The following is a 22,775-nucleotide window of genomic DNA, read 5'->3' as shown; positions in this document are numbered from 1 at the left end:
ATCCATCCTCTACCTGGTCTCTTGGGCCTACCCATCTATCCTCTACCTGGTCTCCGGGACCTTCCGTGTCCATCTTCTACCTGGTCTTCGGGGCCTTCCTATCCATCCTCTACCTGGTCTCTTGGGCCTTCCCATCCATCCTCTACTTGGTCTCTTGGGCCTTCCCATCCATCCTCTACCTGGTCTCTTGGGCCTTCCCATCCATCCTCTACCTGGTCCCCAGGACCTTCTGTGTCCATCCTCTACCTGGTCTCTGGGACCTTCTGTGTCCATCTTCTACCTGGTCTTCGGGGCCTACCCATACATCCTCTACCTGGTCTTCAGGGCCTTCCCATCCATCCTCTACCTGGTCTCTTGGGCCTTCCCATCTTGGGCCTTCCCAGGTCTCCCAGGACAAGAGACCTGGTCCCCAGGACCTTCTGGGTCCATCCTCTCCCTGGTCTCCGGGACCTTCTGTGTCCATCCTCTACCTGATCTCCAGGACCTTCTGCGTCCATCCTCTACCTGGTATCCAGGGCTTTCCCTGTCCATCCTCTACCTGGTCTCCGGGACCTACCCATCCATCCTCTGCCTGGTCTCTGGGACCTTCCCCATCCATTGTCTACCTGGTCTCTGGGGCCTTCACGTCCACTCTCTACCTGGTCTCTGGGGCCTTCTGTGTCCATCCTTTTACCTGGTCTCCGGGGCCTTCCCTGTGCACTCTCTACCTGGTGTCCAGGACCTTCACATCCATCCTCTATTTGGTCTCTGGGACCTTCCGCATTTCCTTTCTCCTTACTTGAATGTTTGTTTTTGACGCCCTTAAAGTGTTGTAGCCAGAAGGAAACCCAGCAGCCTTGGTGTGGTCAGACTATTGGAAAGGTGAACAGAACACTCATGTTTCCTGTTACAGAAACTCGATTTCTGTTACCGCAGCCCAGGAAATCTGTGCAGCCTGGATTTCCTTTTTTGAGTGTTGCTGAATACTGGAGTAACTACACTTTCTTAGGGCTTTTTTCTTCCACTTGTTTCTGTTCAGCTGTTTCTTTTTTGTGGTGTACCTGTAGTTGATTTTTGAGTCATGAGTCTAGAATCTTGTTTCATTCCTTCCTTGGTCAAATTGATCTTTTTGACGTGTCTTATTATACAAGTGTATCTGTGCTTTCTGGTCTTCTCTTCTCACCCCATGTGTTTGTTACGTGTCTGCTAGGTGGGTGTCGTCTGCAGCTGTAAAGATCACAACTTCCCTGTGAGTGGTCATTGATTACCCCTATTGCTGTAGCATCATTTTGTAGTTTGGGGAGGTAGAAATATATAGAGGAGAATGGTCTCAGAGAATAGGAAGTCATCTCACGTGTACATGCAATAGTTGTGGGTGCTAGAAGTGTGATTCTGTGATTTTGCAGTGGACATGTTCCATTTATACAGAGAATGTTGCTATTGGAGGATGCTTCTAAGACAGGTTTTATTCTGAAGTTAGGAAACGGAAGTCTCAAAGACTTCCCCGCCCCCCACATGTGTTTGGGTGATGTTTCTGTAGATATGAAGAGTCTAAAAACTGTACCCAAACAGGAAGGAAAGAACTATTGCCTACCTCCTTTAGGGACTCCCTGACCATTTAAGAAGAAAAACCCACTACATTTTCTGTAATCATTGTACAGTGTGACTGCCAAGTGTATAAACATACAGGAATAGAACATAAATGACTTATTGCTACAACAGTAATAAAATAATACATGATCTGTGTTTTCAGACCTTATGGCCAGCCTAGATAATCTGATACTATGAATCTTAGAATAAAATTTGAAGCTAATAAAATAATTCCAGATAAAATAGATGGTATTTCTTATTGGGACCTAAAAAAAGTCATTTATACCAAGGAGGCCTTCATATTGTGGTGATGAAAGCTTTGTGCTTTCTTGCAGTTTGATCTCTCTTTGTAGAATCTTTTTCATCTCCTCTTTCTCTATGGATAGCACAGCACCACATAATGACACGCAACGTAGCAGGGCTGGGTGTCCCTCTCTGAAGTTGGCCAGGCCTTTTTCTTTGACCGTTAAGTCCACTTTCCAAACACAACTTGAATTTCTAGGTGAGAACATTTGAGCTGCGTGCTTACCAGGTGGTCTTCGGTTCAAATGAAGTTTATAACCTTTGTGATTCACTCGGAATGTTGTAGCTTGGGCATAATATTATTGGCCATAAGGGCAAGTGCCCTGTCTTTAAAAAGTAAAGAGAAAGTGATATGGTGAGATGTGTGGGAAACTCATATGTGTGCGTGCACTTGTGAGCGTGTATGCCTGCGTGAGTGTGTGTGCACGCGTGCTCATGCACCCTTAATTCAAGGAAATAAGCACGGATGAGTGGGAGGGCTATCCATGTTTTCTCTGCTCATTTGGATAGGAAATAGCTACAATAATTACTTGAAAAAAGAATAATGACTTAGTTTTTGAAAGTTGTGAATGTTAGACACAGATGACATTGCACGTCGTCATCGTTAGTATTGTGTGTAGGCGCGGTCAGATTCCACCTGTGGAAGCAGCTAGATTGTACCTGGGAAAATCCAGACAACCAGAGTATTCAGAAATTCATTTCCTAGGAGCTCCACTGGGTGGTGTTTCTAATGCAAATGAATGGGGGAACAAAATAGCTTAAAAATCTCTTTTCTTTCTTTCCTTTCCTTCCTTTTCTTTCCTTCCTTCTTTTCTTTCTCCCCTTCTCTTTCCCTCCTTCCCTTTTCTCCTCTCCTGTCTCCCCTCCTTTCCCCTCCCCTCCCCTCCTCTTCCCTCCTCTCCCCTCCCCTCTCCTCTTTTCTTCTTCTCTTCTCTTTGCTTCTTCTCTCTTCTGTTCTTTTTCTTTTTCCTCTTTCTTTTCTTTCTTTCATTCAAGACAGAATCTCACTCTATCACCTAGGCTGGAGTGCAGTGGTGTGATCTCAACTCACTGCAGCCTTGACCTTCTGAGCTCAAGTGATCCTCCCACCTTAGCCTCCCGAGTAGCTAGAAGCATAGGCATGCACCACTCGCCTGGATAGCTTTTACATTTTTAGTAGAGATGAGGTCTCTCACTCTGTTGCCCAGGCTGGTCTTGAACTCCTGGGCTCAAGTGATCCTCCCTCTTTGGCCTCTCAAAGTGCTGGGATTACAGGCGTGAGCCACCGCACCTGGCCCCTGTTAACTTGAGTGTTGGTTGAAATGTTTCTTCTTATTCCTTTTGTATATGTAAGGCAATGGGAATATTGAGTAGTCGGTGGCTAAGTTGTTGAATTTCTCTGATTCATGTTAATGATTTGTCATAAGAAATTTGACAAGATGTGCCTCACAGTTCATGCATTTCTTATTTCCATAAACATGATCTATAGTGTAAACATGATTTTATGTTTTTACCTATTGAGCTACTCTGAATTAGGGTAAGAGAAACAATATTGAAGGTTTGTTTTCAACCAATGTGACTAAGGTGCCTTTTGTCATTCTCTTCATTTGCTGTTCACACTCAGGTGTCAGCCTTTAGATACATAAAAACTCAGCTGCATAAAGCAGTGTTTTAAAAAATTACTGCAACAGGTGTAACTTTTTATAGTTATTATTTCTGTTTTTTTTTTTTTTTCCTACTGAGTTGAGTTACTATTGCGCATAACAGTGACTCTCCCAGCCAGAGAAATTTCTTTGGAGCTGCCAGCACATGGAAATCAAGCCTTTTCTTCAGAGAGAAAAGGTGTGCAGACAAATAAACACTCTCTGCATCCCTTTCTAATCAAAGTCGTGTGGCTTTTTGGATCAGAAGGAAACACAAAGCCCGGCCTTTGAGTGCAGGGATGTGGCATGATCTTTGGGGAAAAGGTGGGACTTGGGGACTTCCCCCCTTTGCCGATGGCCAGCAGGTGCACCCACCTTGGAGGCCTGCTGCCTGGTGGTTGTACGTGTCCCCTCCCTTCTGGGGGCCGGGGCCTCAGAGCTGCCCAGGCAGGCAGGAGAGAGGGCCAGAGGCGGGGCCACCCTGTGGCCGCACTCACTCTGCGTGGGTCTCCCAGGATCGCGGCCGGGTCACGGTGGGCTCTGGTCCCGCTCACTTCCTATTTTCCATGAGCCTCATCTCTGTCACGCCGGTGTCACTCTGATTTGCCGGATGTGCTGCTTGACAGAGCCGGGTGATGGCTGTGCCCAGCCTGCAGATGCTCGGAGCTGCACAGCCCGACGTGCTGCCTGGTGGGCGCCTCCTGTCCTGGGGAGTGGCTTTTAATTCGTTGTAATTTATGCATCCTTGCAGTCCTGAGAGTGCCTGGCCTGTCAGCAGAGCCGAGATGAAGGCTGACAGTTGTCACCAGGGCCTGAAGGGAGCCTCACATGGTGACACATTAGACAGACTAATGATGTTTTCCTCTCGCTTCCCCCTCGCTCTCCTGCCTCCTCACCTCCACGCCAACCCCACCACGGCCCTGCCACCGCCACCACCTCGCCACCGCAGGGACACTCCGGACGCAGGCCCGGCCAGGAGAGTTCGTCTGCATCGAGTGCGGAAAGAGCTTCCACCAGCCCGGCCACCTCAGGGCCCACATGCGGGCACACTCAGGTATCGCCCTCCTGCCCAGCTATCCCCAAGGGGAGCAGAGGAAGAGGGGTCTCTTCTGTCAGTGGCTTGACCATCCGCAGCGAGGGAGATACTGAGATTTCAGCCCCTACCAGGCGGCGGGGGGCCTGCCATCTGCCTCCGGGATCGTATACAGGCCGCCCCCACTCCACACCTGAAATGGGTTTTTTTGGTGTCCGTGTGCCATGTGGTTTAATTTGAGATAAGCCTGTTTGCAAATGTTCCGTTTTAATTAGAGAGTAACTGACTCCTCAGAAATGAATATGCTAATGAATGGCATTGCCACCAGCACACATTTAATCAAAGCACCCTTTTAGCACAGCGTAGGCTTGGTTTTGTGTCCTCACTGGCACTGACTGGACTCCGTGGGATACACCCGGGCCCCTTTGGACCACGCAGGATGTACTGCAAAATCCCTCAGCCCTTACGTAGAGAGCTTGCACCTGATCGGGCTGGAAACTGTCAGGACGGCGCAGGGGCATTAGAGAGACAGGGAGACGGGGTTCTCTATCAGGAGTGTGAAGGATGCACACAGAAGCTGGTCTGATGCAAGATGACACAGGCCGAGTGGTAAGTAATGCAAGAAGAGGGTCCCTTACACACACACCGATAATTAATGTTGTCAGTGATTGCTTTCTTCAGCAGCGAGGTCTGAATTAAAAAGGGCAGTGGCCCCAGGCAGCCATTATCACAGTCTCTTACTGTAAGTGTTACGGTAAATTGGTATTTTCCAGCCACAGGCTAGGCGCTGGTGTCTTTTTTTGTGGAAGTACTTAATCTGTAATGGACTCATTTAATGTGCACGTCCTGAAGCTCACACGCTCATCTGTTAACACACCCCTTGTTCCCACAGTGGTGTTTGAGTCCGATGGGCCTCGGGGTTCTGAAGTTCACACCACCTCCGCAGACGCCCCCAAACAAGTAGGTCTCATGTTGAATTGGATGTCTGGGTTTCGATGCGGTAGCTGGGAGAGGTGCACCATGATGCTCATCACTGAAGCATGACCTTCTTTTTGTTTTTTTCACTAGATGTGTAAATAATCCTATATGCTTTGACTTGGAACCTGACCCTTCGGGGCCGTCTGTGGGCAGTAGCCGCACAGAGGTCCTCCCAGCCGGGTGGTGCAGGGTCTAGGTGCACACAGCTGGTTGTTGGTTGTACTGGGGAGGAGGAAGTTGGGACAGACTGGCGGTGACTGCAGACACTAGAAACTCAGTTTTTCCAAGATGGTTTTGGATGGGAGTTTGCTTGAGAACAAATTATGGTTAACCTCCTTGAAGAACATTATTTTTGTGTTATTCCGTAAGAAAAGTTTCGTGTCCAGCGTGGTGTCTTGCGGCTTTGTGCCTTGTTTCTCTGCATTACGAACACGACTGGCAAGGCCAGAGTGCCTGAAAGTAGCTGTGTGCCTGTGCCTGTGATGCACCTTACCATCCAGGCATGACCTGTGTACATGCGTGACTCAGTACACACTGAGCGTGTGGGACCCTGGCACTAGCACGCGGTTCTGAGTCCTGCTCTGAAGTAGGGAGGCACCCACAGCCCGCAGCGGGTCTCTTGCATTCTCTCAGGCTGAGAGTATGTATTTTCATTGCTCTCCCATTTTGCCCTCCGAGAGGACGTCACACCTGTGTTGCACAAGCATTCTCTAAGTAACATTCTGGCTTTCTCCAAAGACAAACTCTCCCCTTTGTCATTGAGGAAAGAGTTTCTTTGCCATGAGAGTCGAGCCCTGTCTGGGTGGTCGAATTCAGTTTGTGTCCCTGTGCTGAAGTATCTCATTGTCTGTGGGATTCCTGGTTGCTGGTGAGGATGAGGGCAGTTCAGACCTCCAAGGGATCTCAAGACTCCATATGATCTAGTGAGGTCTCAAAGGAACTCGAGAATCGTTCTAGTTTATTTCTAGAGGAAAAAGATAAGAGGCATGAAATGGCTTCACCAAGGACCCACTGCTAATTAGTGATTGAGCTGGGCTGGATGTAGAATTGACATTACCTGATGAGGGATTTCGGTTTTTGTTTTTATTTTTGTTTTTTTTGCCTTGTTGGAATTTCTGTGTATTGTTAAAAGCCTTTGCTTCATGTATTGTTGACAAAAACCCTTGCCATTTATTACAGGTTTTAAATAATTAGCTTCTGCCTTTCTTAATAAAACCCATAGTTACCCAATACTATGACAACTTACGAAATAAGTAAAACATCTTGCTGAAAATGGAATGAAAAGATTTCCAAGTGTATGACCTCCACTGCAGTTAGGAAGCATTGTCCTTTTTAACAGAAATAAAACCCTCTTGCCACAAACAGTCACCATGATGTGTTTGTGGGATATAGTAACAGCAAGGTCATGCTGTAATTGAGAATTACAAGTTGATGTTACAACTGGAGTGAGTGCCAAGTGTTCCTGCTTACACAGGTGACCCGTTCAACCCACCAAAGACCTGGCTTTTGGGTAGGAATGTTTGACAGGGGCGGGAAGCCAGGCCAGGCGGATCTAGGAACAAGTTGGTGAGATTCTTCAGGAATGCATGTCAGTTTATTTGCTGCCTATTAATTCTACCTAAGCCTCTTTGAAAAACTCTTCTCCCAGGGAGAAATGGGAGATCAAAAAGCAAATCATTTAGACTATTTTAAATAATTTCTGTGTTACTTATTGGTTATGCTGGGAGTTTATAATAATTGCTACTCATTCTTGATTCTGATATAGAAAAGATGTACTTATATCGTTCTCTTTGTCTCTCTAGACTAAAATGTTATTTTATACTTCATACCAACTAACCTCTTAGTTTCAAGTTTACAGTAACTCAATATTGTGGTCTGAGTGAATGTGGCTTTCAGACTTAGCCTGTGTATTAACTGTTGGTGTGAAGATCTCGGTGGGTGAGCTTTCCTTTCATTCATAGGACAGTGGCGGTTCAGGCCTGGCATTAAAACTGAGCTAGATTTGTATGCGTCTCCTGCTGTGGCAGTTGGTTTGTTAAATTCCATATCTGAGCTCATGGCCTCTGATGGTACTTTTTGTCTTTCATTACATTTAAAGTAGCTTTTGGTGATTTATCACTGAATGCTCTGCAGAGTTCTCTAAGAAAATTCCATTTTCCTTAACATACTTTGGAACTATAAGCATTCCTATAGAGATTTGTTGGGTAGGATAATTGCAAAACACATCAGTAATAGGTAGAGGTTTAAATCCTAGGGTTCTTTGTTCTTATCCTATAATTCTCATTGTTTACAGAAACCACAATAGCTGTGTTAAATTTAGGATACCTTATAGATTATAGAAAACATTCTGTAGTTATGTATGTCTAGAATGTGATTCATACTTACCAGCCATGTTCTTTTTCATGTTTAGTGTGCTTTGCTAACATTCATTAATATTTAAATCGGATTCTTTTCCTGTGGGCTTTAGATGCTAGGGATCATGGCTGTGGTTTTTTTGGATCATGCAACACCATGTATTCATGCAGAAATTATTTGATGTGACACTTAGATGCTACATTATGTAATTGAAACAGTATTTGGAAATGCCTTTTTATAATAATTTATTCACTTACTAACAATATTTATTGACCACCTACTGCGTGCCAGGCCTGTGCAGGATACTGGGGAGACAAGATAACCATTTTTCCTGCTTCTCTGGTTCAAAAGGTCCATGGGTGGCTTAGACAGGAAGTAGGGCAGAGCAAGGCAGCGCTGTGACATGGGAAGGGTCCTGTCATTGAGGCTGGAGGCGCTTGGAAGACTATGGAGGGGCGGAGGGATGGGCGTCCCTAAAGAGCTCAGCACGTGGAAGGCCCGGAGTGGAGGAACACATTCCACTGGAGGAACTGGGTGGGGATCAGCTCACGCAGGGAGAGCCAGAGTGGGTGGGCGGAGGCTCGGGCCTGGGGTCTAGAGAGCACCAGGTCTCCTTGTTGAGACTCATCAATTTCTTCCCACAGGGGATAGAGAGCCCTAGGCAGGGCTGACACCGTCACAGTTGTAGCTTGAGAAGAATGAGCAGGTCACACGCTACTGAGAATGGGCTTAGTGGTTCCCGGCAGCAGAAGCAGGTCTTTGGAGGCGCTTAGCTTGATCCCAGCGAGAGACAAGGTGGCCTGAGCTGGCATGGGGCCGGAGAGAGCGGGTAGATTTGAGGGACTAGAACAGAGGGATTGGGCGTGGAAAGTGAGGGACAGGAGGGAATGGTGTTGACCCCAGGTCTGGCTTCAGGCAGCTGGCCCCAGGGACGATCCATTCCCCTGAGGCTGGAAGGAGGAGCAGGATAAAACATTTCCAGATAGAATTCAAGGTAAGTTTGAGAGCTTCGTGGAAACCCAGGTAGGAATGTCTGATAGGCAGGGGAAGATACGGGTTTATAGTGGAGAGGAGAGATCCTGGCAGAGACTGTATCTAATAGCTGTCAACATTTAAATTCATTCAAGGTCAGCCAGTTCTACTCTGAGAGACCCAGATAGTATAATCTATTGGGTTATTGAGTAGAGGCTTTAACTTTGATCCTCTACCATAGACATATAATGTAACCTAAGTTCCCTTATCTGTAAAATAATGATAATGGTGCTTATTTTGTATACTTGCTGTGGAAATCAAGTTAGGACATACACCACAGAGCACACATTCAGTGTGACCTCTTGTCATTTAGTCTAAAAATAAGCAATTTTCCTTAATAACTGGAGGAAACTCACATACTTGGAGAGCCTTTCTGTGGTGAGCACACATGTGAACACATCTACACACATACTTACGCCCGTGTAGACAGATGGCTGTCATTGATAAGCCAGTTGGTAGATGTTGCTTATGAACTCAGTTTGATGGCATGTTTTCTTTACTTGGTGTCTTGTGGCTTTGTCGGAACCTGCCAGCTTGCTTCTCTTTGTTTTGTTTGGTTTAAGAGACTTGTCGTTAATTATTCATTAAAGAGAGGATGCAGGAAAACCGTGAGTTTGAGAAAAGTGTTGTCAAGATAGGCATAGTTACCTCATTTGCTGCATTCTGTTCAAAAGCCCTCCGGTTGGTAGACAGACATGGTTGGTTTTTGTAGAACAACTGCCCTTACTTTGTCATATTAATATTTGAATATTCTATACTGGAAAATTCTGAGAAATCGTGATATACCGTCTATCTCAGCGAAACAATTCAACAGGCACGAGGGCCAGGTAAATCTGCTGAAATTGATTAAATTCACCATAGGTTAGAATCAGGAATAAATAATTAAATTAAAGTCAGTTTAATTGATCAGCACACACCTGAAGCTTGAGGAGAAATAAAGTAGTTGCCTTTCGTGGTGACACTAGTAGCAGTCTTTTTCAGCACACGCACTGTTTAAGCCTCTTCCGTGTTATATACACATACTTGAAGACTGTAGAGGAGGTTATGAAAACCAGATAGTCAAGCAGCCATTTCTTTCTGAACACCTTCCTTTGGTAGGTGGTAAGGGTGGAAAGGATGCCTGGAGCCTTGGAAGGCAGAGATGGAGGATAAATAACAGGGCTACCCGTAGGCTGTGGATGCTCACAGCACACCCCTTTAGGCATCTCACTCTTTTGCCTCGATCGTAGACAAGCTAGAAGATGGTGAGAGGGTCCGGGCCCTGGGCCTCAGGAGCCCAGCTGTGAGGGCATCCGCTCTTGTGGGTGATTCTTCCAGCCCGGCGGTGGCACTGGTGCTTGTCCTTGGTGCTTTTACTGTGTTTTGGATTAAGATGGTTCCAATATCAAGGACCGCTGATCCTCCAAATCAAATTCTAAATGAGGGAAAGAGCTCATGCATGTTGTCGTTTAAAAGATGCTTGGTCATCCATTTAGCACAACTGAATAAATGTTTAATTTCTAGTAATCATCAGCATTCATCATTAGAAAGAACACTTTCTGAAAACAATATGTTGAAATCTGGGTGTTTTGTCCTGTGGATGTTAGAGGAAAAACTAGGAAGTTTCTTTAGTGTTGCAGAGAAATTGATTTTTTTTGTTGCGTTGTTGTTAAACATTAGAAATTAAAATGATTTTTGAAACCAAGAAAAATTATTCCCCCCAACCTCGTGGTTTTGGGATTTATTGAAAGACCAGAATGTCTGCTGAAATATGAAATCTGGTGTTTTGATTTGTTTGGATTCCTTGCCAGAATTTAAAGACTATGATTAATAGTTTATTTCTTATTATTCTAAATGTTATTTTAAAATGGTTAAGCTGGATAAATAATTCCATTAATCAAAATAACAGGAAATGAAAAAACAAATGGCGACCTAATTTGTCTCATTTTTAGCTGTGGCTATTATAATGCAAATGATGGAGAAATCACGTAGGTTGGTACATTTGAATATATGCATAATCTATTTTCAGTATCACTTTCAGAGTCTCAGCATCACAGATCAGAGTTTGAAATTCGGCTCATTTGCTTAAGCTTTTCTTATTTATTAAACCAAACAAGCATCTTAAAACACATTTTCCATTTTCTCTAAATATAATATGCTACCAAAAATCATGAATTAGACCTGGCGAGTTACCCAAAATCCCTCCAGTCACATAGCCTTTGTTTACTTATGGCTTGCTGGGTAAAGGTTTTAGTCAATAAAGCATTGTGCATAATTGGTCCTCAGGCACTTAGCATTGCCTGCGTGGCTGACCACAAGCCCTGTTTATAGGCTGAGCTCCCTCTGAAGGCCGAGAGGTGCCCCGTGTGTCCTGGGGCATGGCGGGGTTTTTGTGTGCAGGGCATCGATCCACACCCACCACTGCATACACATGTCCCTTGCCTTACTAGAAGAAAGAGAGAAAGTGGACCTCGTGAAGTCCCAGTAGTCAATATCCATCCCTAGAACAGTGAAATACCTTCAAGAAAGATAGTATGTCTTTCAGCATTACTGAAAAGCCCACAGTTCACAGCTGCAGAAAAGAAAAGCGAAATCTTCCGAAAGCTTCTCATGTTTTGACTCCTCTTTCCCTTCCAGGAGGACAAGGCGATGCGGGCGTGCTCAAAAGATTATAGTGTGTCCACTTAATTTGAATATTCCTCTGCCTCCTTTCTTCCCTGTTTTATTCATTTCTTAAAAATGCTCTAGGGCTGCTTTATTGAATAATAACATGGTGGCCTCCGGTGAATCAATAACTTAAAGCAACTCTCTTAAAAAAATGAGGTATTGGAGCACATCCCTTCAGTTATGAAGAGAAAATGGGCGTCTCTGCATCTGGATTTGTGAACACAGTTTAACCACCTAGTTGTTTGGCTTATCCCGACTTTGCAGTGCTTCCAAAATAAATATTTTTAAAGCCTTCTGAGCCCTGTAATATAAAACGTTAGCCCTTCATGGACGGAGGGCCGTCTTCCTGTTGCCTCTGGAACAGTCCATTGATGCCTAACCCAATGCAAGTCTGTGACTTCTGGTCCAAAAGAAGAGCTACCCAGGTGGATGTGCCCTGGGGGTGCTGTCCATGTGCAATCTAGGTACACACAGCACCTGTGTTCACAGGCATCCCCTGCCCGCCTCTTACGGTCCCTGACGTCTATGTTCGCTATGCAGAGACGGTCAAGGCCAAACACCCAATAGCTAACTATAACTCCCAGTTTTCTTTGGTAAACACGAAGACCATTTTCCTTCCAGAATGTATTTGGAATTGGTTCTTAGTGAGCCTTGTTGATGAATATTTCCCATCCGAACCTCAGAGATCTCTACACGGCCTGACGTCGCTGTACAAAAATGTAAAACAATCTTTCTCCGTTTACTGCAGGAAATTCACCATCTACTTAGGGAAGTTTTATCACATCTCTCATTCCATTACTGTTTCCTACATTTCAAATAAACTGCTGTCTCCACCACTGCGCCCACCCCCTAACCCCTCGTAAAATTTTGTCCAGTATCTTTCTGACTTCCACTACATGCCAACTGGTAGATGTCACAAACACAGAGCCAGCTGTAAGTAGGAGTTTTCTGGAACTATTAACTAAAGAAAAGCCCTTAATTCATTATGTCAACCAGACCTTCCCCCACTCCGCCATTATTTCTGGGGTTCCTATAGGCATAGCTGGAAACAGTTAGAATTTTACACGAGTCCCTTAGTTTATGTATGCATGTTAATTTCCACTGGTCAGTTTCACTTCATCAAGATTTTAGCTGAAGGTTAATGCAGTTAAGTAAGATTAATCTGGCCATACTGTTTCTGTCCTCAGATTGTAAATGCTATTGTTCAAACAGGGATGCTTCAAATGTCATTGGAGAGCATTCTCTGAAAGCTGTGGACCCCCATTTATGCTTGGTTTTCTCTCGCAGTTCACTTTAGAATACTCCTTCCCTTTTTCCAACTTGGTAATTGTTTATGGAAATGGGTGAACACGCTCTGAAGTTCTGACAGACCTACGTGAGAGTCGTGCTCTTCTTTTTGTTTGTATGACCCCAAATTCAGCCTTGTTTTGGAACTACCGTTCACTTGTAAATCTGCTTTGTACTATACAGTTTTACAATCTGGCCGCCTCCTCATCTTGCCAACTTGTAACCTTCTCTCCAGAGCTGGTTCAGACACTATCATCTGCCATTCTTACATGTGAAACCATTAGGGAAGCCTAATGATCCTTTCTAAATCACACTGGAAATGATTCGTTTTCAAGCTGCCTCTCTTTAAGGCAGCAAGGCACATTTAAAATACTTGATGCTGATTTTATGAAATGAGTTACAGCTCAGGTCAGGGGGTCTTCGCCTACTTGGTTGGCTTGCTTTGTGAAGGTCATTGTTTGTATTCTTGGATGTTGATTAGAAAATTAATAGGAAAAATGCATTTAGAAACCAAAAGGCAGAAATGAGCTTTTCTCCTGTTCTTTCCTTTTTCTCACCCAGGGGAGAGACCATTCTAACACAGGTACCGTCCAGACAGTGCCTCTGAGAAAGGGAACCTAAAGGCGTGTTTCCGACGCACCCCAGGTCCCCGTAACGGCCATTAGCAGTACCCTCACGATGTCCCAGCAGCCTCCCACCTGTGACCTGGCCGCTCCATGGAAGAACAGCCGGGGAACTCCTGAGCAGACACCTCACATCCCGAGCCGCTGCGCTGGAGTGGAAACTGAAGGCAGATGCCTCTCCTTGTTAAACGTTCAGAAATAAATGAAGATGCTGTATTCTAGAAATACATGTAGATACTATATACGCATTTACGTGCTCATCGTCCATAGTCCCATATTTTCTTATAATAAACAGTAGTACTGGCAGGCACAGTAGGGGCACAAGGCATCTTATCTTATTCAAGACAAGTTTGAGACACTGGAAAAAAAGATACTTGTTGTGTGTGTTGGACAGAGTGGCGAGGCTGAGCACTGTCACAGGGGCCTCCCATGTTAAGAGGGACTGTGGAGATGATGTCAGAACAAGCCGTGGTGGATTTGAGGTTGATCGAGTATTAATACTACTGCCTCTCCTTGTCTTAGTGGGTATTTAAAATAGTAAGAGAGAGGAAGGAGGTGACGTTCAGGTGCTGTGGGAAGCAGGCTTGGCGGAGGGGCATGATGATGAGACCCTCATTGTTCACTGGCTCCATCGCACTCCTCCCTGGGGCCGTGTGCCTGTTCCATTCTTCCCACCATTCGAACTGAGCGAATCCGGCAAAGGAGACACGTCTGTGGGAATGCGTAGATTCCGCCTCGGAAGAGGGCTAGCGCAACACTAAGAAAAGCAGGCTTCTTGTTTATTCTCAGGACCTTTTTGTAACAGGGCTACATTCTGCAAACTGCTTACAAAGGAAGACTATACGTCTTAACAAATTATTTAGCCACTGAGTCCTCCCGATTCGGACCTGTTTTAGTAATGGCAGAAGAATCCCTGAGCAGGTTCAGGTGCCCTAGATGACTAGGGTGCTGAGCTCTGGCGCCTTCTGTCCCCACTCTTTGCCTCCCCGCCCCTTCCCTGAGCCACCCCAGCAAGTGGGTGTCTTTTCTCCCTGGGCCTGGTGACCTCCACAGGATGAGTGACTTTGTTCATAAAGTGTGGGGATCACCAGCCCCTTGGGTGGGGGACGGCTTTATATACCTCTTCCTCAGTAATGCAAATGCGAGTTTTTGTGGTGGGGGTTAAGGCCCATAGCAGAGGATCTTAAACCATGCAGTGTACACAATTGAAATGGTATTCCACAGATATAAATATTTTCTTTTCCCATTGCCGTGACACTATGTGTGATGGTAATATTTCTGAGAGTTTCAGATTTTTGCACATATGATTTTATGCATTATCAAAAGTTACTGCTGCCTTGAATGAAAATGTTCTGTGAAATTTTTTGCAAAAGCTTTACTAGGTTTTTTTTTTAATTGTGAAATTTTGTAAAGGCAGGAAGTGGATTAAAACGAGCATGCTAAATATATTTTTCAAAGAAGCAATAATTTTACATGTACAGAAATTATCCTAACCTTTAATACTGGCGAGAGCAACAGTTTACTTAATACGGTAATGGACTAGTGCAGTTTTTGTAGACAGTGGGCTTCTGATACAAAGTCTTGTTTAAACACAGACACACACACACACAAACACACACACATACACCCTAAAGTGTGGGTTTCCTGTTCTAATGATTTGTTGAATATTATTATTATTATATTATTATTATTATTATTGTTATTAGTAATGTTTGGTTCTGGATTCTACTTGTTACTGAGTTTAAATTACTTGACGGTTCAGGTTACTTTGCAACACTTTCAAACGATGCAATGTAACTGGCTAGCTTATATATATATATATATATATATATATATATATTTTTTTTTTTTACTTATTTTTTTCTGATATTCTTACACCAGATATGTACGAAAATGATCTGTCCTGTTGGTGTAATTAGGAATGTCCATGCAGATACAGTTAAACAACTGTAATTGACTGTTCTGTAAAGTTATTTTGGGCAAAGTTGCGGAGACACATTCCTCTGTCCACCTAAGAAATCAGAAGACTCTTCTGTTGATTTATGTTTAATCATTTCAGTAGTTTCCCCACAGTGATCATTTCTGCATTTTCTGGCTTTTGTTTTCTTGGCTGAAAGTGAATGGTGACTGTTAGGAATGTCAGGGACTAGTGACCCAGTCCTGTTTCTCTGTGTTTTAGTTATTAAAAAGAAATTCTGTACCCAAAGTGACACGAAAGTGTAGTCTACATTTTTACTGTTTCAGAAGCGGCATGGAAAAGTGCAGTTGGCCTTTGGAGCTGGAAGTGTCTTGCTGGTGAGGCTCCATCCTGGAGACTCTGGTGGGGAGTGGGCTGGCGCTGGGGCCCTGCCGGCCGCGTGCTGGATCCTTCCTGGCTTGCAGGAGAGCAGGCGTGGAGGACAGTCAGCTTGCGGGGCCGCACAGGGTGCACAGAGTGCAGGAGGAAGGTTTTCACCCAGTTAAACAGACTGGGGAGCCCCCCCAAGAACGCCATCCCTTGAGGCCAGCTGTGGGCAGGCCTGGATGTGTGGTCCCTTCCTTCCACCCATCATCAGTATTGTATTGGTTTGTTAATTTGTTGATTTGGTCATAGTATTTAATATGATTTGTGTTTTCTTATTTATTTAGCCACTGTTTTGATTCCCTTTTTTTTCCGAATGGTAATTTCTGCATGATACGCTTCTGTACGTTGTCTTCTGACTGTTACAGACTTTCTACTACCTCTCCCGATCTGCTGTTTCCTTGTTTCTTAACAGGATTTTTTACAGTGTTGCGTCTAATGTAACTTAGACAATAAAGGGTTTGGTTGTCTACACTGCAGCTTCTCGGTGTCTCTACCCTGCTTTCCGCTCGCTGCTTCCCGCTCTGCCCCTGCTGGGGCCTGGCTGCACCCTGGCCTGCCTTCCCACACTCTCCTGTTTCCCGCTCATATCTCTTCCTCATTTTTGCGTTCAAATAACACACAGCTAATGAGCTTCTAAAAATCTTTTCAGGTTGTTCACTTGTATTCCTTAATTTGAAGAATGAATATTTAAATTCTCTCAAAAGTCAGATATTGAGGATCTTCTCTGGGAAATTGGCCACTGTACCTGCGCAGCCACCTTTCTGCCTGGTTCCCTGGAAGGTCTTATTGTCATCTTAGACGGACAGATTTCATTCTCAGCACCATACAGATTTGGCTTCAAAGCCAGGTGAATTTTGCCTTTGAGGCTCTGAAAAGTATTAAGTGTTTTAAGAGGTCCCCCAATATTTACTTATTTATTTCTTAAACCAAGAAAGACACTGGTTCCCTGAAAAGCAGGTGCTTCAGGAAGTAGCAGTTGGGAGTTGCATACAGTTACTTCGTCAGAGAAAGGAGCACCCAGTATGACAGGCCCCCGCCCCTGATCCGGCCACTGTGCACAGGTCGCTGAGGGTGTGAGAACACCTCTGCAGGGGCTCCGGCACATGTGGGTTTCATCATCTCACACTCCTTCAGGCTGCAGGGTTGAGTGCAGAAAGGGCAAGCTTCATCTCCATGGTGCCTCTCCAGGCTGGCAACTCTGGTCGGCCTCTGTTCTTTGGACAGAGAGGGTGTAGGTTACAGGGTCAGTAGGGATGCTTTCTGGATCAAAGAAAGTGGGTGCAGTGCTTAGTCTGTTGTGTGGAAGAGGGCACCTCCTGGGCTTTTGTGGCTGGAGACTGTCTACCAACATTCCTTCCTTCAAACTAGACAAACCCTCCTCTGCCACCCCCAGCAAATTCTCAGAGGTTTCCAAGCTGTAGAAGAAGGAAGGAAGGACGGCATTCATATAGCTTTACTTTCCACTTCAAAATGTCTTAAGTAGCATATGTTGTTTTACTGCTTTTAACTTTGGTGAGTTCTAATTTCAGAACGTTTTGTTCACTGAGCAAAAAAAAAGATGAAACAACCACAGGCCAGGACTTCAAGTGAGGAGGACGCCTTTGTTTGCTGTGGTTGGTGGGAGCACACGCTGGAGCCCGGTAACATGCCTGTGGGAGTGACCAAGGGCCACCCGCCCAAGGGAAAATGTTCATTCTTCATCAGCTTTGCTAATTCTACTTTGAGGCAGTAAAATGCAAAAGACCATAGAATTTGTATTTCTTTTTTTTAAAATACAATTTATAACATTATATTTTGTACTCTTTATATTAGAATTTGTAACTAGATTGATGTATTTAACTCTATTTCTGAAAAAATAATTCAATGTTTTAGTTGTGTGATAAAAATATTTAGATAAAACATATTCATTCTATTGGAATTTGAAATAAATAAAAACATCTTGGAGTTCTGAGATTTGTAAGACATTTTTCCCCAATTTCAGAGGGTGGCTTAAATCGTTTGACAGCCCGCTTTGATCTGTGGTTATTTATTTTTGTTGGCTGAACATAAACCGAAGTGTTAATGCTCTTTATTTATAGAAGAGTTTTAGGGTGATTCACAAGATCGTTCATCTGAACAGATGCCCAGATGGCCCGAGTGGTTTTTTTTTCAACTCTTTTGTGGACTCGAGGACATATAGTTTTTTAATGGAGATGCTGTGTTTTTCTCATTTTTTTTCACAGCACACATGTTTTTTCCCCACTGAATACACCCACTGTTCTTACCCTTGCACTGTCACCCATACAGGACGTACAGGGATGGACGCAGAAGGAATTCTGACTCAGCCACACCTGGAGGAAATTATTATGTCAAAAATGTGGGGACACAAGGGCTGGCACCGTGGTTTGCAATGGTTGACTGATGAGACAGCGAAAATGAGACAGGACCATCAGATGCAATAAAGATTCTAATTTAAAAAGATAAAATGTGTTTTAAAATTAAAAGATATAACTGTGTCTCTACTGGCTGAGGAAAGAACGGACTAGATAAGTTCCCGAATGTGGCTTTCCAGATGTGCTGGGCAGGAAATGGAACTCTGAACAGCACTGGCGTCTAGCCCTGGGTGCGCCACTCTGCGGTGAAAATGCTGTTGTGGAAGCCCGAAGGCCTTTGATACTCTGAAAGGCCCTTAGATGAAGTGCAGACCTTGTCTAACTCTGCTGAGGTTTATGCCTCGCTGTTTAGAACCTCCCACCTCTTGGATGGCTGGTTCTTCTGAGACGGGCGTGCATCCGAAACGAAGTGGCAACACCAAAGTCCTTAATAGGTAGCTGACATTGAAGTGAAGGGCTAAGAACACTTGTGTTAGGACAAAACAAAACCCTGGCCTACATATCTCTGTGTCACCTGACATGGTCAGTTCCCCTGGTAACACAGGAGCTTATTGGTGTTCCTGTGGCCGCATCCCAGACCCTTTGGTTCCACAAGTAACCGAGCTCCTTCCCCCAGAAAGCAGTATTGCATCCTCCTTTATCCGCCTCCTGATCACCCAGCAGTGAGGGCGCGACATCTACCCTGGCTGCTCTGGGCGTCTTGCTGGGTGGGAAATGGGTGAAAGGCAGTGGCGCGGAGTCTCCGTGTCTGCAGTTTGCCCATGTCGTGCTAGGTGCGGAAGCTGGGTGTCATGACGCCCCCCCACCCCCAACAATGTAAAACCTTACCACGAATGGCTGCATTCATCGCAGCACCTTTATTTTCCCTTCCTTAGCTGTTTGAAAACAGTGGTGCATTTCTAATGTGTGTTGTTAATGTTCTCAATCTTATGTTTTTAAAAGATGTTATTGTAAATTACAGAAAGAAAATGCGAGATGCCCTGGTCTTTACCAGCATGACACGTTCTTGGGATGTCCGATTTCCTCACTGTCTGCTGAGGCACAGGGGCTTAGGATGGCTTTAAGGAAGGGGAACTTCCTTAGGAATCTGGAGCAGGTGACAGTCCCACATCCCTCTGTCTGATTTCTTTATGGGTAGGGAAAATGTAGTGAAACAATCACAATGAGAATGCTGTCTTAGTCCTTTCAGGCTGCTATCACAAAATACCTAAGATTGGGCAATTTTTAAACGTATTTTTTGCTCAAGTTCTGGAGGCTGGGACATTCATGATCAGTGTGGCAGGAGGTTCCGTGTCTGGGGAGAGCTTTGCACTTTATAGATGGAGCCTTCTTGCTGTGTCCTCGTGGAGTAAGAGGCGAACAAGCCCTCTCGGGCCTCTTTGATGAGGGCCCTGCTGCTGCTCCTGAGAGCTCTGCCCTCATGACCCTGATCACCTCCCGAAGACCCCACCTGTTGATGCCAACACTTCGGGTGTCAGGTTTCAACGTATGAAATGCGGTGGGAACACAGACATTCAAACCGTAGCAAATGCTGTCTCCTGTTTTCATTTTTCAACTGAGGGAGATGTGGAGATTCCCATTCCAAGCCCTTGGGTGGGTTATTTCATCTGCCAAGAGTAAATTCTTCATTGCCAACAGTTTCAAGTTATAAAGGGCAAGAGGACAAGGGGACTCCATCTTGCCTTTTTATGTGCCCAGATTTGTCCATGGAAGACCAGTATTCAGGTCACAAGCATGAGACCCACTTGACTTCGTACATCAATCTCCTTATGTCCTGCTCTTCCATTCTATAAGAGTGGCATTGGTGGAGCGGAATGTTCCCAGGACAGGGTTACCGAGTCTAAAGGGAGGGTTTAAGACAGACTTCGCAAAATTAGATGAACCGCTGGGAAATATTTGGAGGTCTGGCATGGGTATTTTGCATAGTAGAACTGTTGATGGGTGGTGGAAGGAACAGGCTGATGCTGCCTCAAAATAAAATGTCACCTGTAGGGTAGGCTGTGCAGGAGTAGATGACTCGCCCTGACCCTGCGTCTTAGCAGAAGCTCGACATTCATTTTTAAGGAATACAATATTAGAGTCCTTACTCAGAGAAGTAAATTGGAACCAGATAAACATGCAAGTTTCACTTAATCAAAAGATCTTAGGCTTCTTTAAAATTGTAGAAATGGCACAAAGTTTTCAACCTTATGAATTCGCTTAACAAATTCTGTGCCGTGTGGTAAGCACTGAAATAGGTGCAGGCATAGAAAGATGAACAAAACGGAACCTGCTGTTTGGGCTGTCACAGTGGAGGAGGAACATGGATCTAAAAATGATGAGTTCTAGGCCAGGCACAGGAGCTCACACCTGTCATCCCAGCACTTTGGTAGGCCGAAGTGGGCAGATCATGAGGTCAGGAGATCGAGATCATCCTGGCCAACATGGTGAAACCTCGTCTCTACTACAATTAGAAAAATTAGCTGGGCATGGTGGCGCGTACCTGTAGTCCCAGCTACTCGGCAGGCTGAGGCAGGATAATCGCTTGAACCAGGGAGCCAGAGGTTGCAGTGAGCCGAGATCGCACCACTGCACTCCAGCCTGATGACAGAGCGAGACTGTCTCAAAAAAAAAAAAAAAAAATGAGTTCTAATTCAGAGGGAATACATACAAGCTCACAGTGTCTGTGGAAGAGGAATGGAGCCTCTTCCATTGGGGAGTGAGGCAAGGATCTAATCAGATACCCAGGTGTCACCAGGACTAGGTGACACACACCTGAAACTTTTGGAAGGATGTGATATAATGGGGTAATTAGGTGGCATTAAAACAAAACTTGCCTCTGATAGTAAATCTTAGTTGACTTGGAAAATCTATAAGATCTTAAGATGGGAGAGACAAGTGACATGTGAATTTCAGTGAGGAAAAGCTAAGGGAGTGTATTTTTGGAAATAACCCATAGTACAATTAGAACATACTTTGTCAAATCTGACAGAGGAAAGAGACTGAGATCATTGCCAACTATTCCTTGATGACTAATTCAAAGTGAGGCTTCAGACGGCAAAATTGGCAGCCTGGGGATCAGCAGGCAGGAGACTGTGGAGAAAATGGCACAGTGGCCCACCAGCGCCATAAAGGTATGGTGTGCCTGTTTCTGAGTTCATGTGCGCATCTGTTATTAAAATTCAAGGAACTAGACAAAAGCCAGAGGTGGACAACACAGTGGCTGAGGGGAAGCTTCAACATCAGATGTAGAAAAAGTGAGATGGATTAGTTAAGAGTAAGGCTAAGAGGAAGTCTGACTGGAAGGGCATGGATCAGATAGACATTTTGTACAGTGACTCTCTTGGCCTACGTGTAGGTGATACAGCTTTAAGTCTTGAGAGAGAAATTTACAAGAAGTTAATACTTAAAAGGGCTACCTGTGTGTCGGGAACTCTGATGTTTTCATCTAATTAATTCGAGTCTCACAGTGCTCTTCAACATAGGCACTATTAACTCAATTTTATAGATGAAAACTGACAGAGAAGGGTAGCATACCCAAAGAGACACAGCCAGGAACCTGCGGAAACAGCAGTGGAGTCCATGTCTGCTGTGCTTGCAGACCTACCACTCTGCACTCTTCTGCTTTGTTGTACTGACTGGAGGGATGCATGCAGTTAGTAAGAAGGATCATCCCTGTGGCATGTCCCTGTCTGTTGAGCATCACTATAAAGGAATATCTGAGGCTGGGTAATTATTTCAGAAAAGAGGTTTATTTGGCTTACGGTTCTGCAGGCTGTGTAGGAAGCACAGCACCAACATCTGCTGGGATTCTGGTGAGGCTTCAGGCTGCTTCCACTCATGGTGGAAGGTGGAGGGGAGCTGGTGTGTGCAGAGATCACACGGCAGAGAGGAAGCAAGGGGGTGAGGTACCAGGCTCTTAAACAACAGGCCTCCTGGGAGTTAGTAGAGCAAGAAATCCCTAAACCCCCAACCCCCAGGAGGGAATTAATCTACTCATGAAGGATCTGCCTCCATAACCCAGACACCTTCCCTTAGGCCCACCTCCAACATTGAGGATGAAATTTGGACATGAGGTTTGGATGGGACACGTATCAAAACTATAGCACATGTTGCCACTTTTCAAAACACTGAGACAGCCATTACCCGCGTGGATCACCGCAGCGACCTGGGGTGTGGATCCTGTCAGCGAGATGATTGGAGGTCCTCAGTGGATCAAAACAAGACGTTTTGGATTTCTGAGCTTCTGCCTCAGAGGGATCAAGGCTTCTTTTGGGTGACCTTCTGTAAGTTCAGCTGTAACGTGCATGGGGGTAAGAACGCCGGGATCTCCCCAGACCTGGGTGTGAGTTCCAGGTGTGTTGCATGCCAAGTGGGCATGTCCAGTAGCCTTTTTCTTCCCGTTTCTATCTCCTTCTCTGTCAGTTCTTTCCCTTACTCATGTGGACATGCTCAAGACACTCCCTTCCCAAAAACACCACCAAGGAAACACCTTCCTGGGACCCCAGAACCCTCTACACCTGTTGTATCCTTACCTTTCCTCCTTCCTAAAACATCGTCCGTGATCACTTTACCCTCCTTGTTCTAGCTTTTATCACCAACACCTGCTTCACTGCACTGTCTCTCCTCAAA

At 45.0% G+C, this 22,775-nt stretch overlaps 1 protein-coding gene across 28 annotated transcripts in view; it reads left to right on the top strand.

Moving 5' to 3' along the window:
* ZNF516 (zinc finger protein 516) overlaps positions 1–17,743 on the top strand; it is a 135,624-nt gene extending 117,881 nt beyond the window's left edge. For 11 of the 28 annotated variants that reach the window (XM_063795882.1, XM_063795878.1, XM_054671985.2 and 8 more), the window contains 2 exons: positions 4,444–4,548; positions 13,387–13,673. In XM_063795882.1, the coding sequence (XP_063651952.1) occupies positions 4,444–4,548; positions 13,387–13,403 (122 nt within the window). In that variant the 3' untranslated portion in view covers positions 13,404–13,673. Of the gene's footprint in view, positions 1–4,443; positions 4,549–4,883; positions 5,137–5,419; positions 5,488–13,386 lie in introns of all 28 variants that reach the window. The other 17 variants (XM_016933916.4, XM_016933912.4, XM_016933915.4 and 14 more) reach the window with 4 other exon arrangements.
* The last annotated feature ends 5,032 nt before the right edge of the window (positions 17,744–22,775 follow it).

This window comes from Pan troglodytes, chromosome 17, assembly GCF_028858775.2.
Source record: "Pan troglodytes isolate AG18354 chromosome 17, NHGRI_mPanTro3-v2.0_pri, whole genome shotgun sequence".
Classification (NCBI taxonomy): domain Eukaryota; kingdom Metazoa; phylum Chordata; class Mammalia; order Primates; family Hominidae; genus Pan; species Pan troglodytes.
This window is presented reverse-complemented; position numbering and strand designations above follow the sequence as displayed.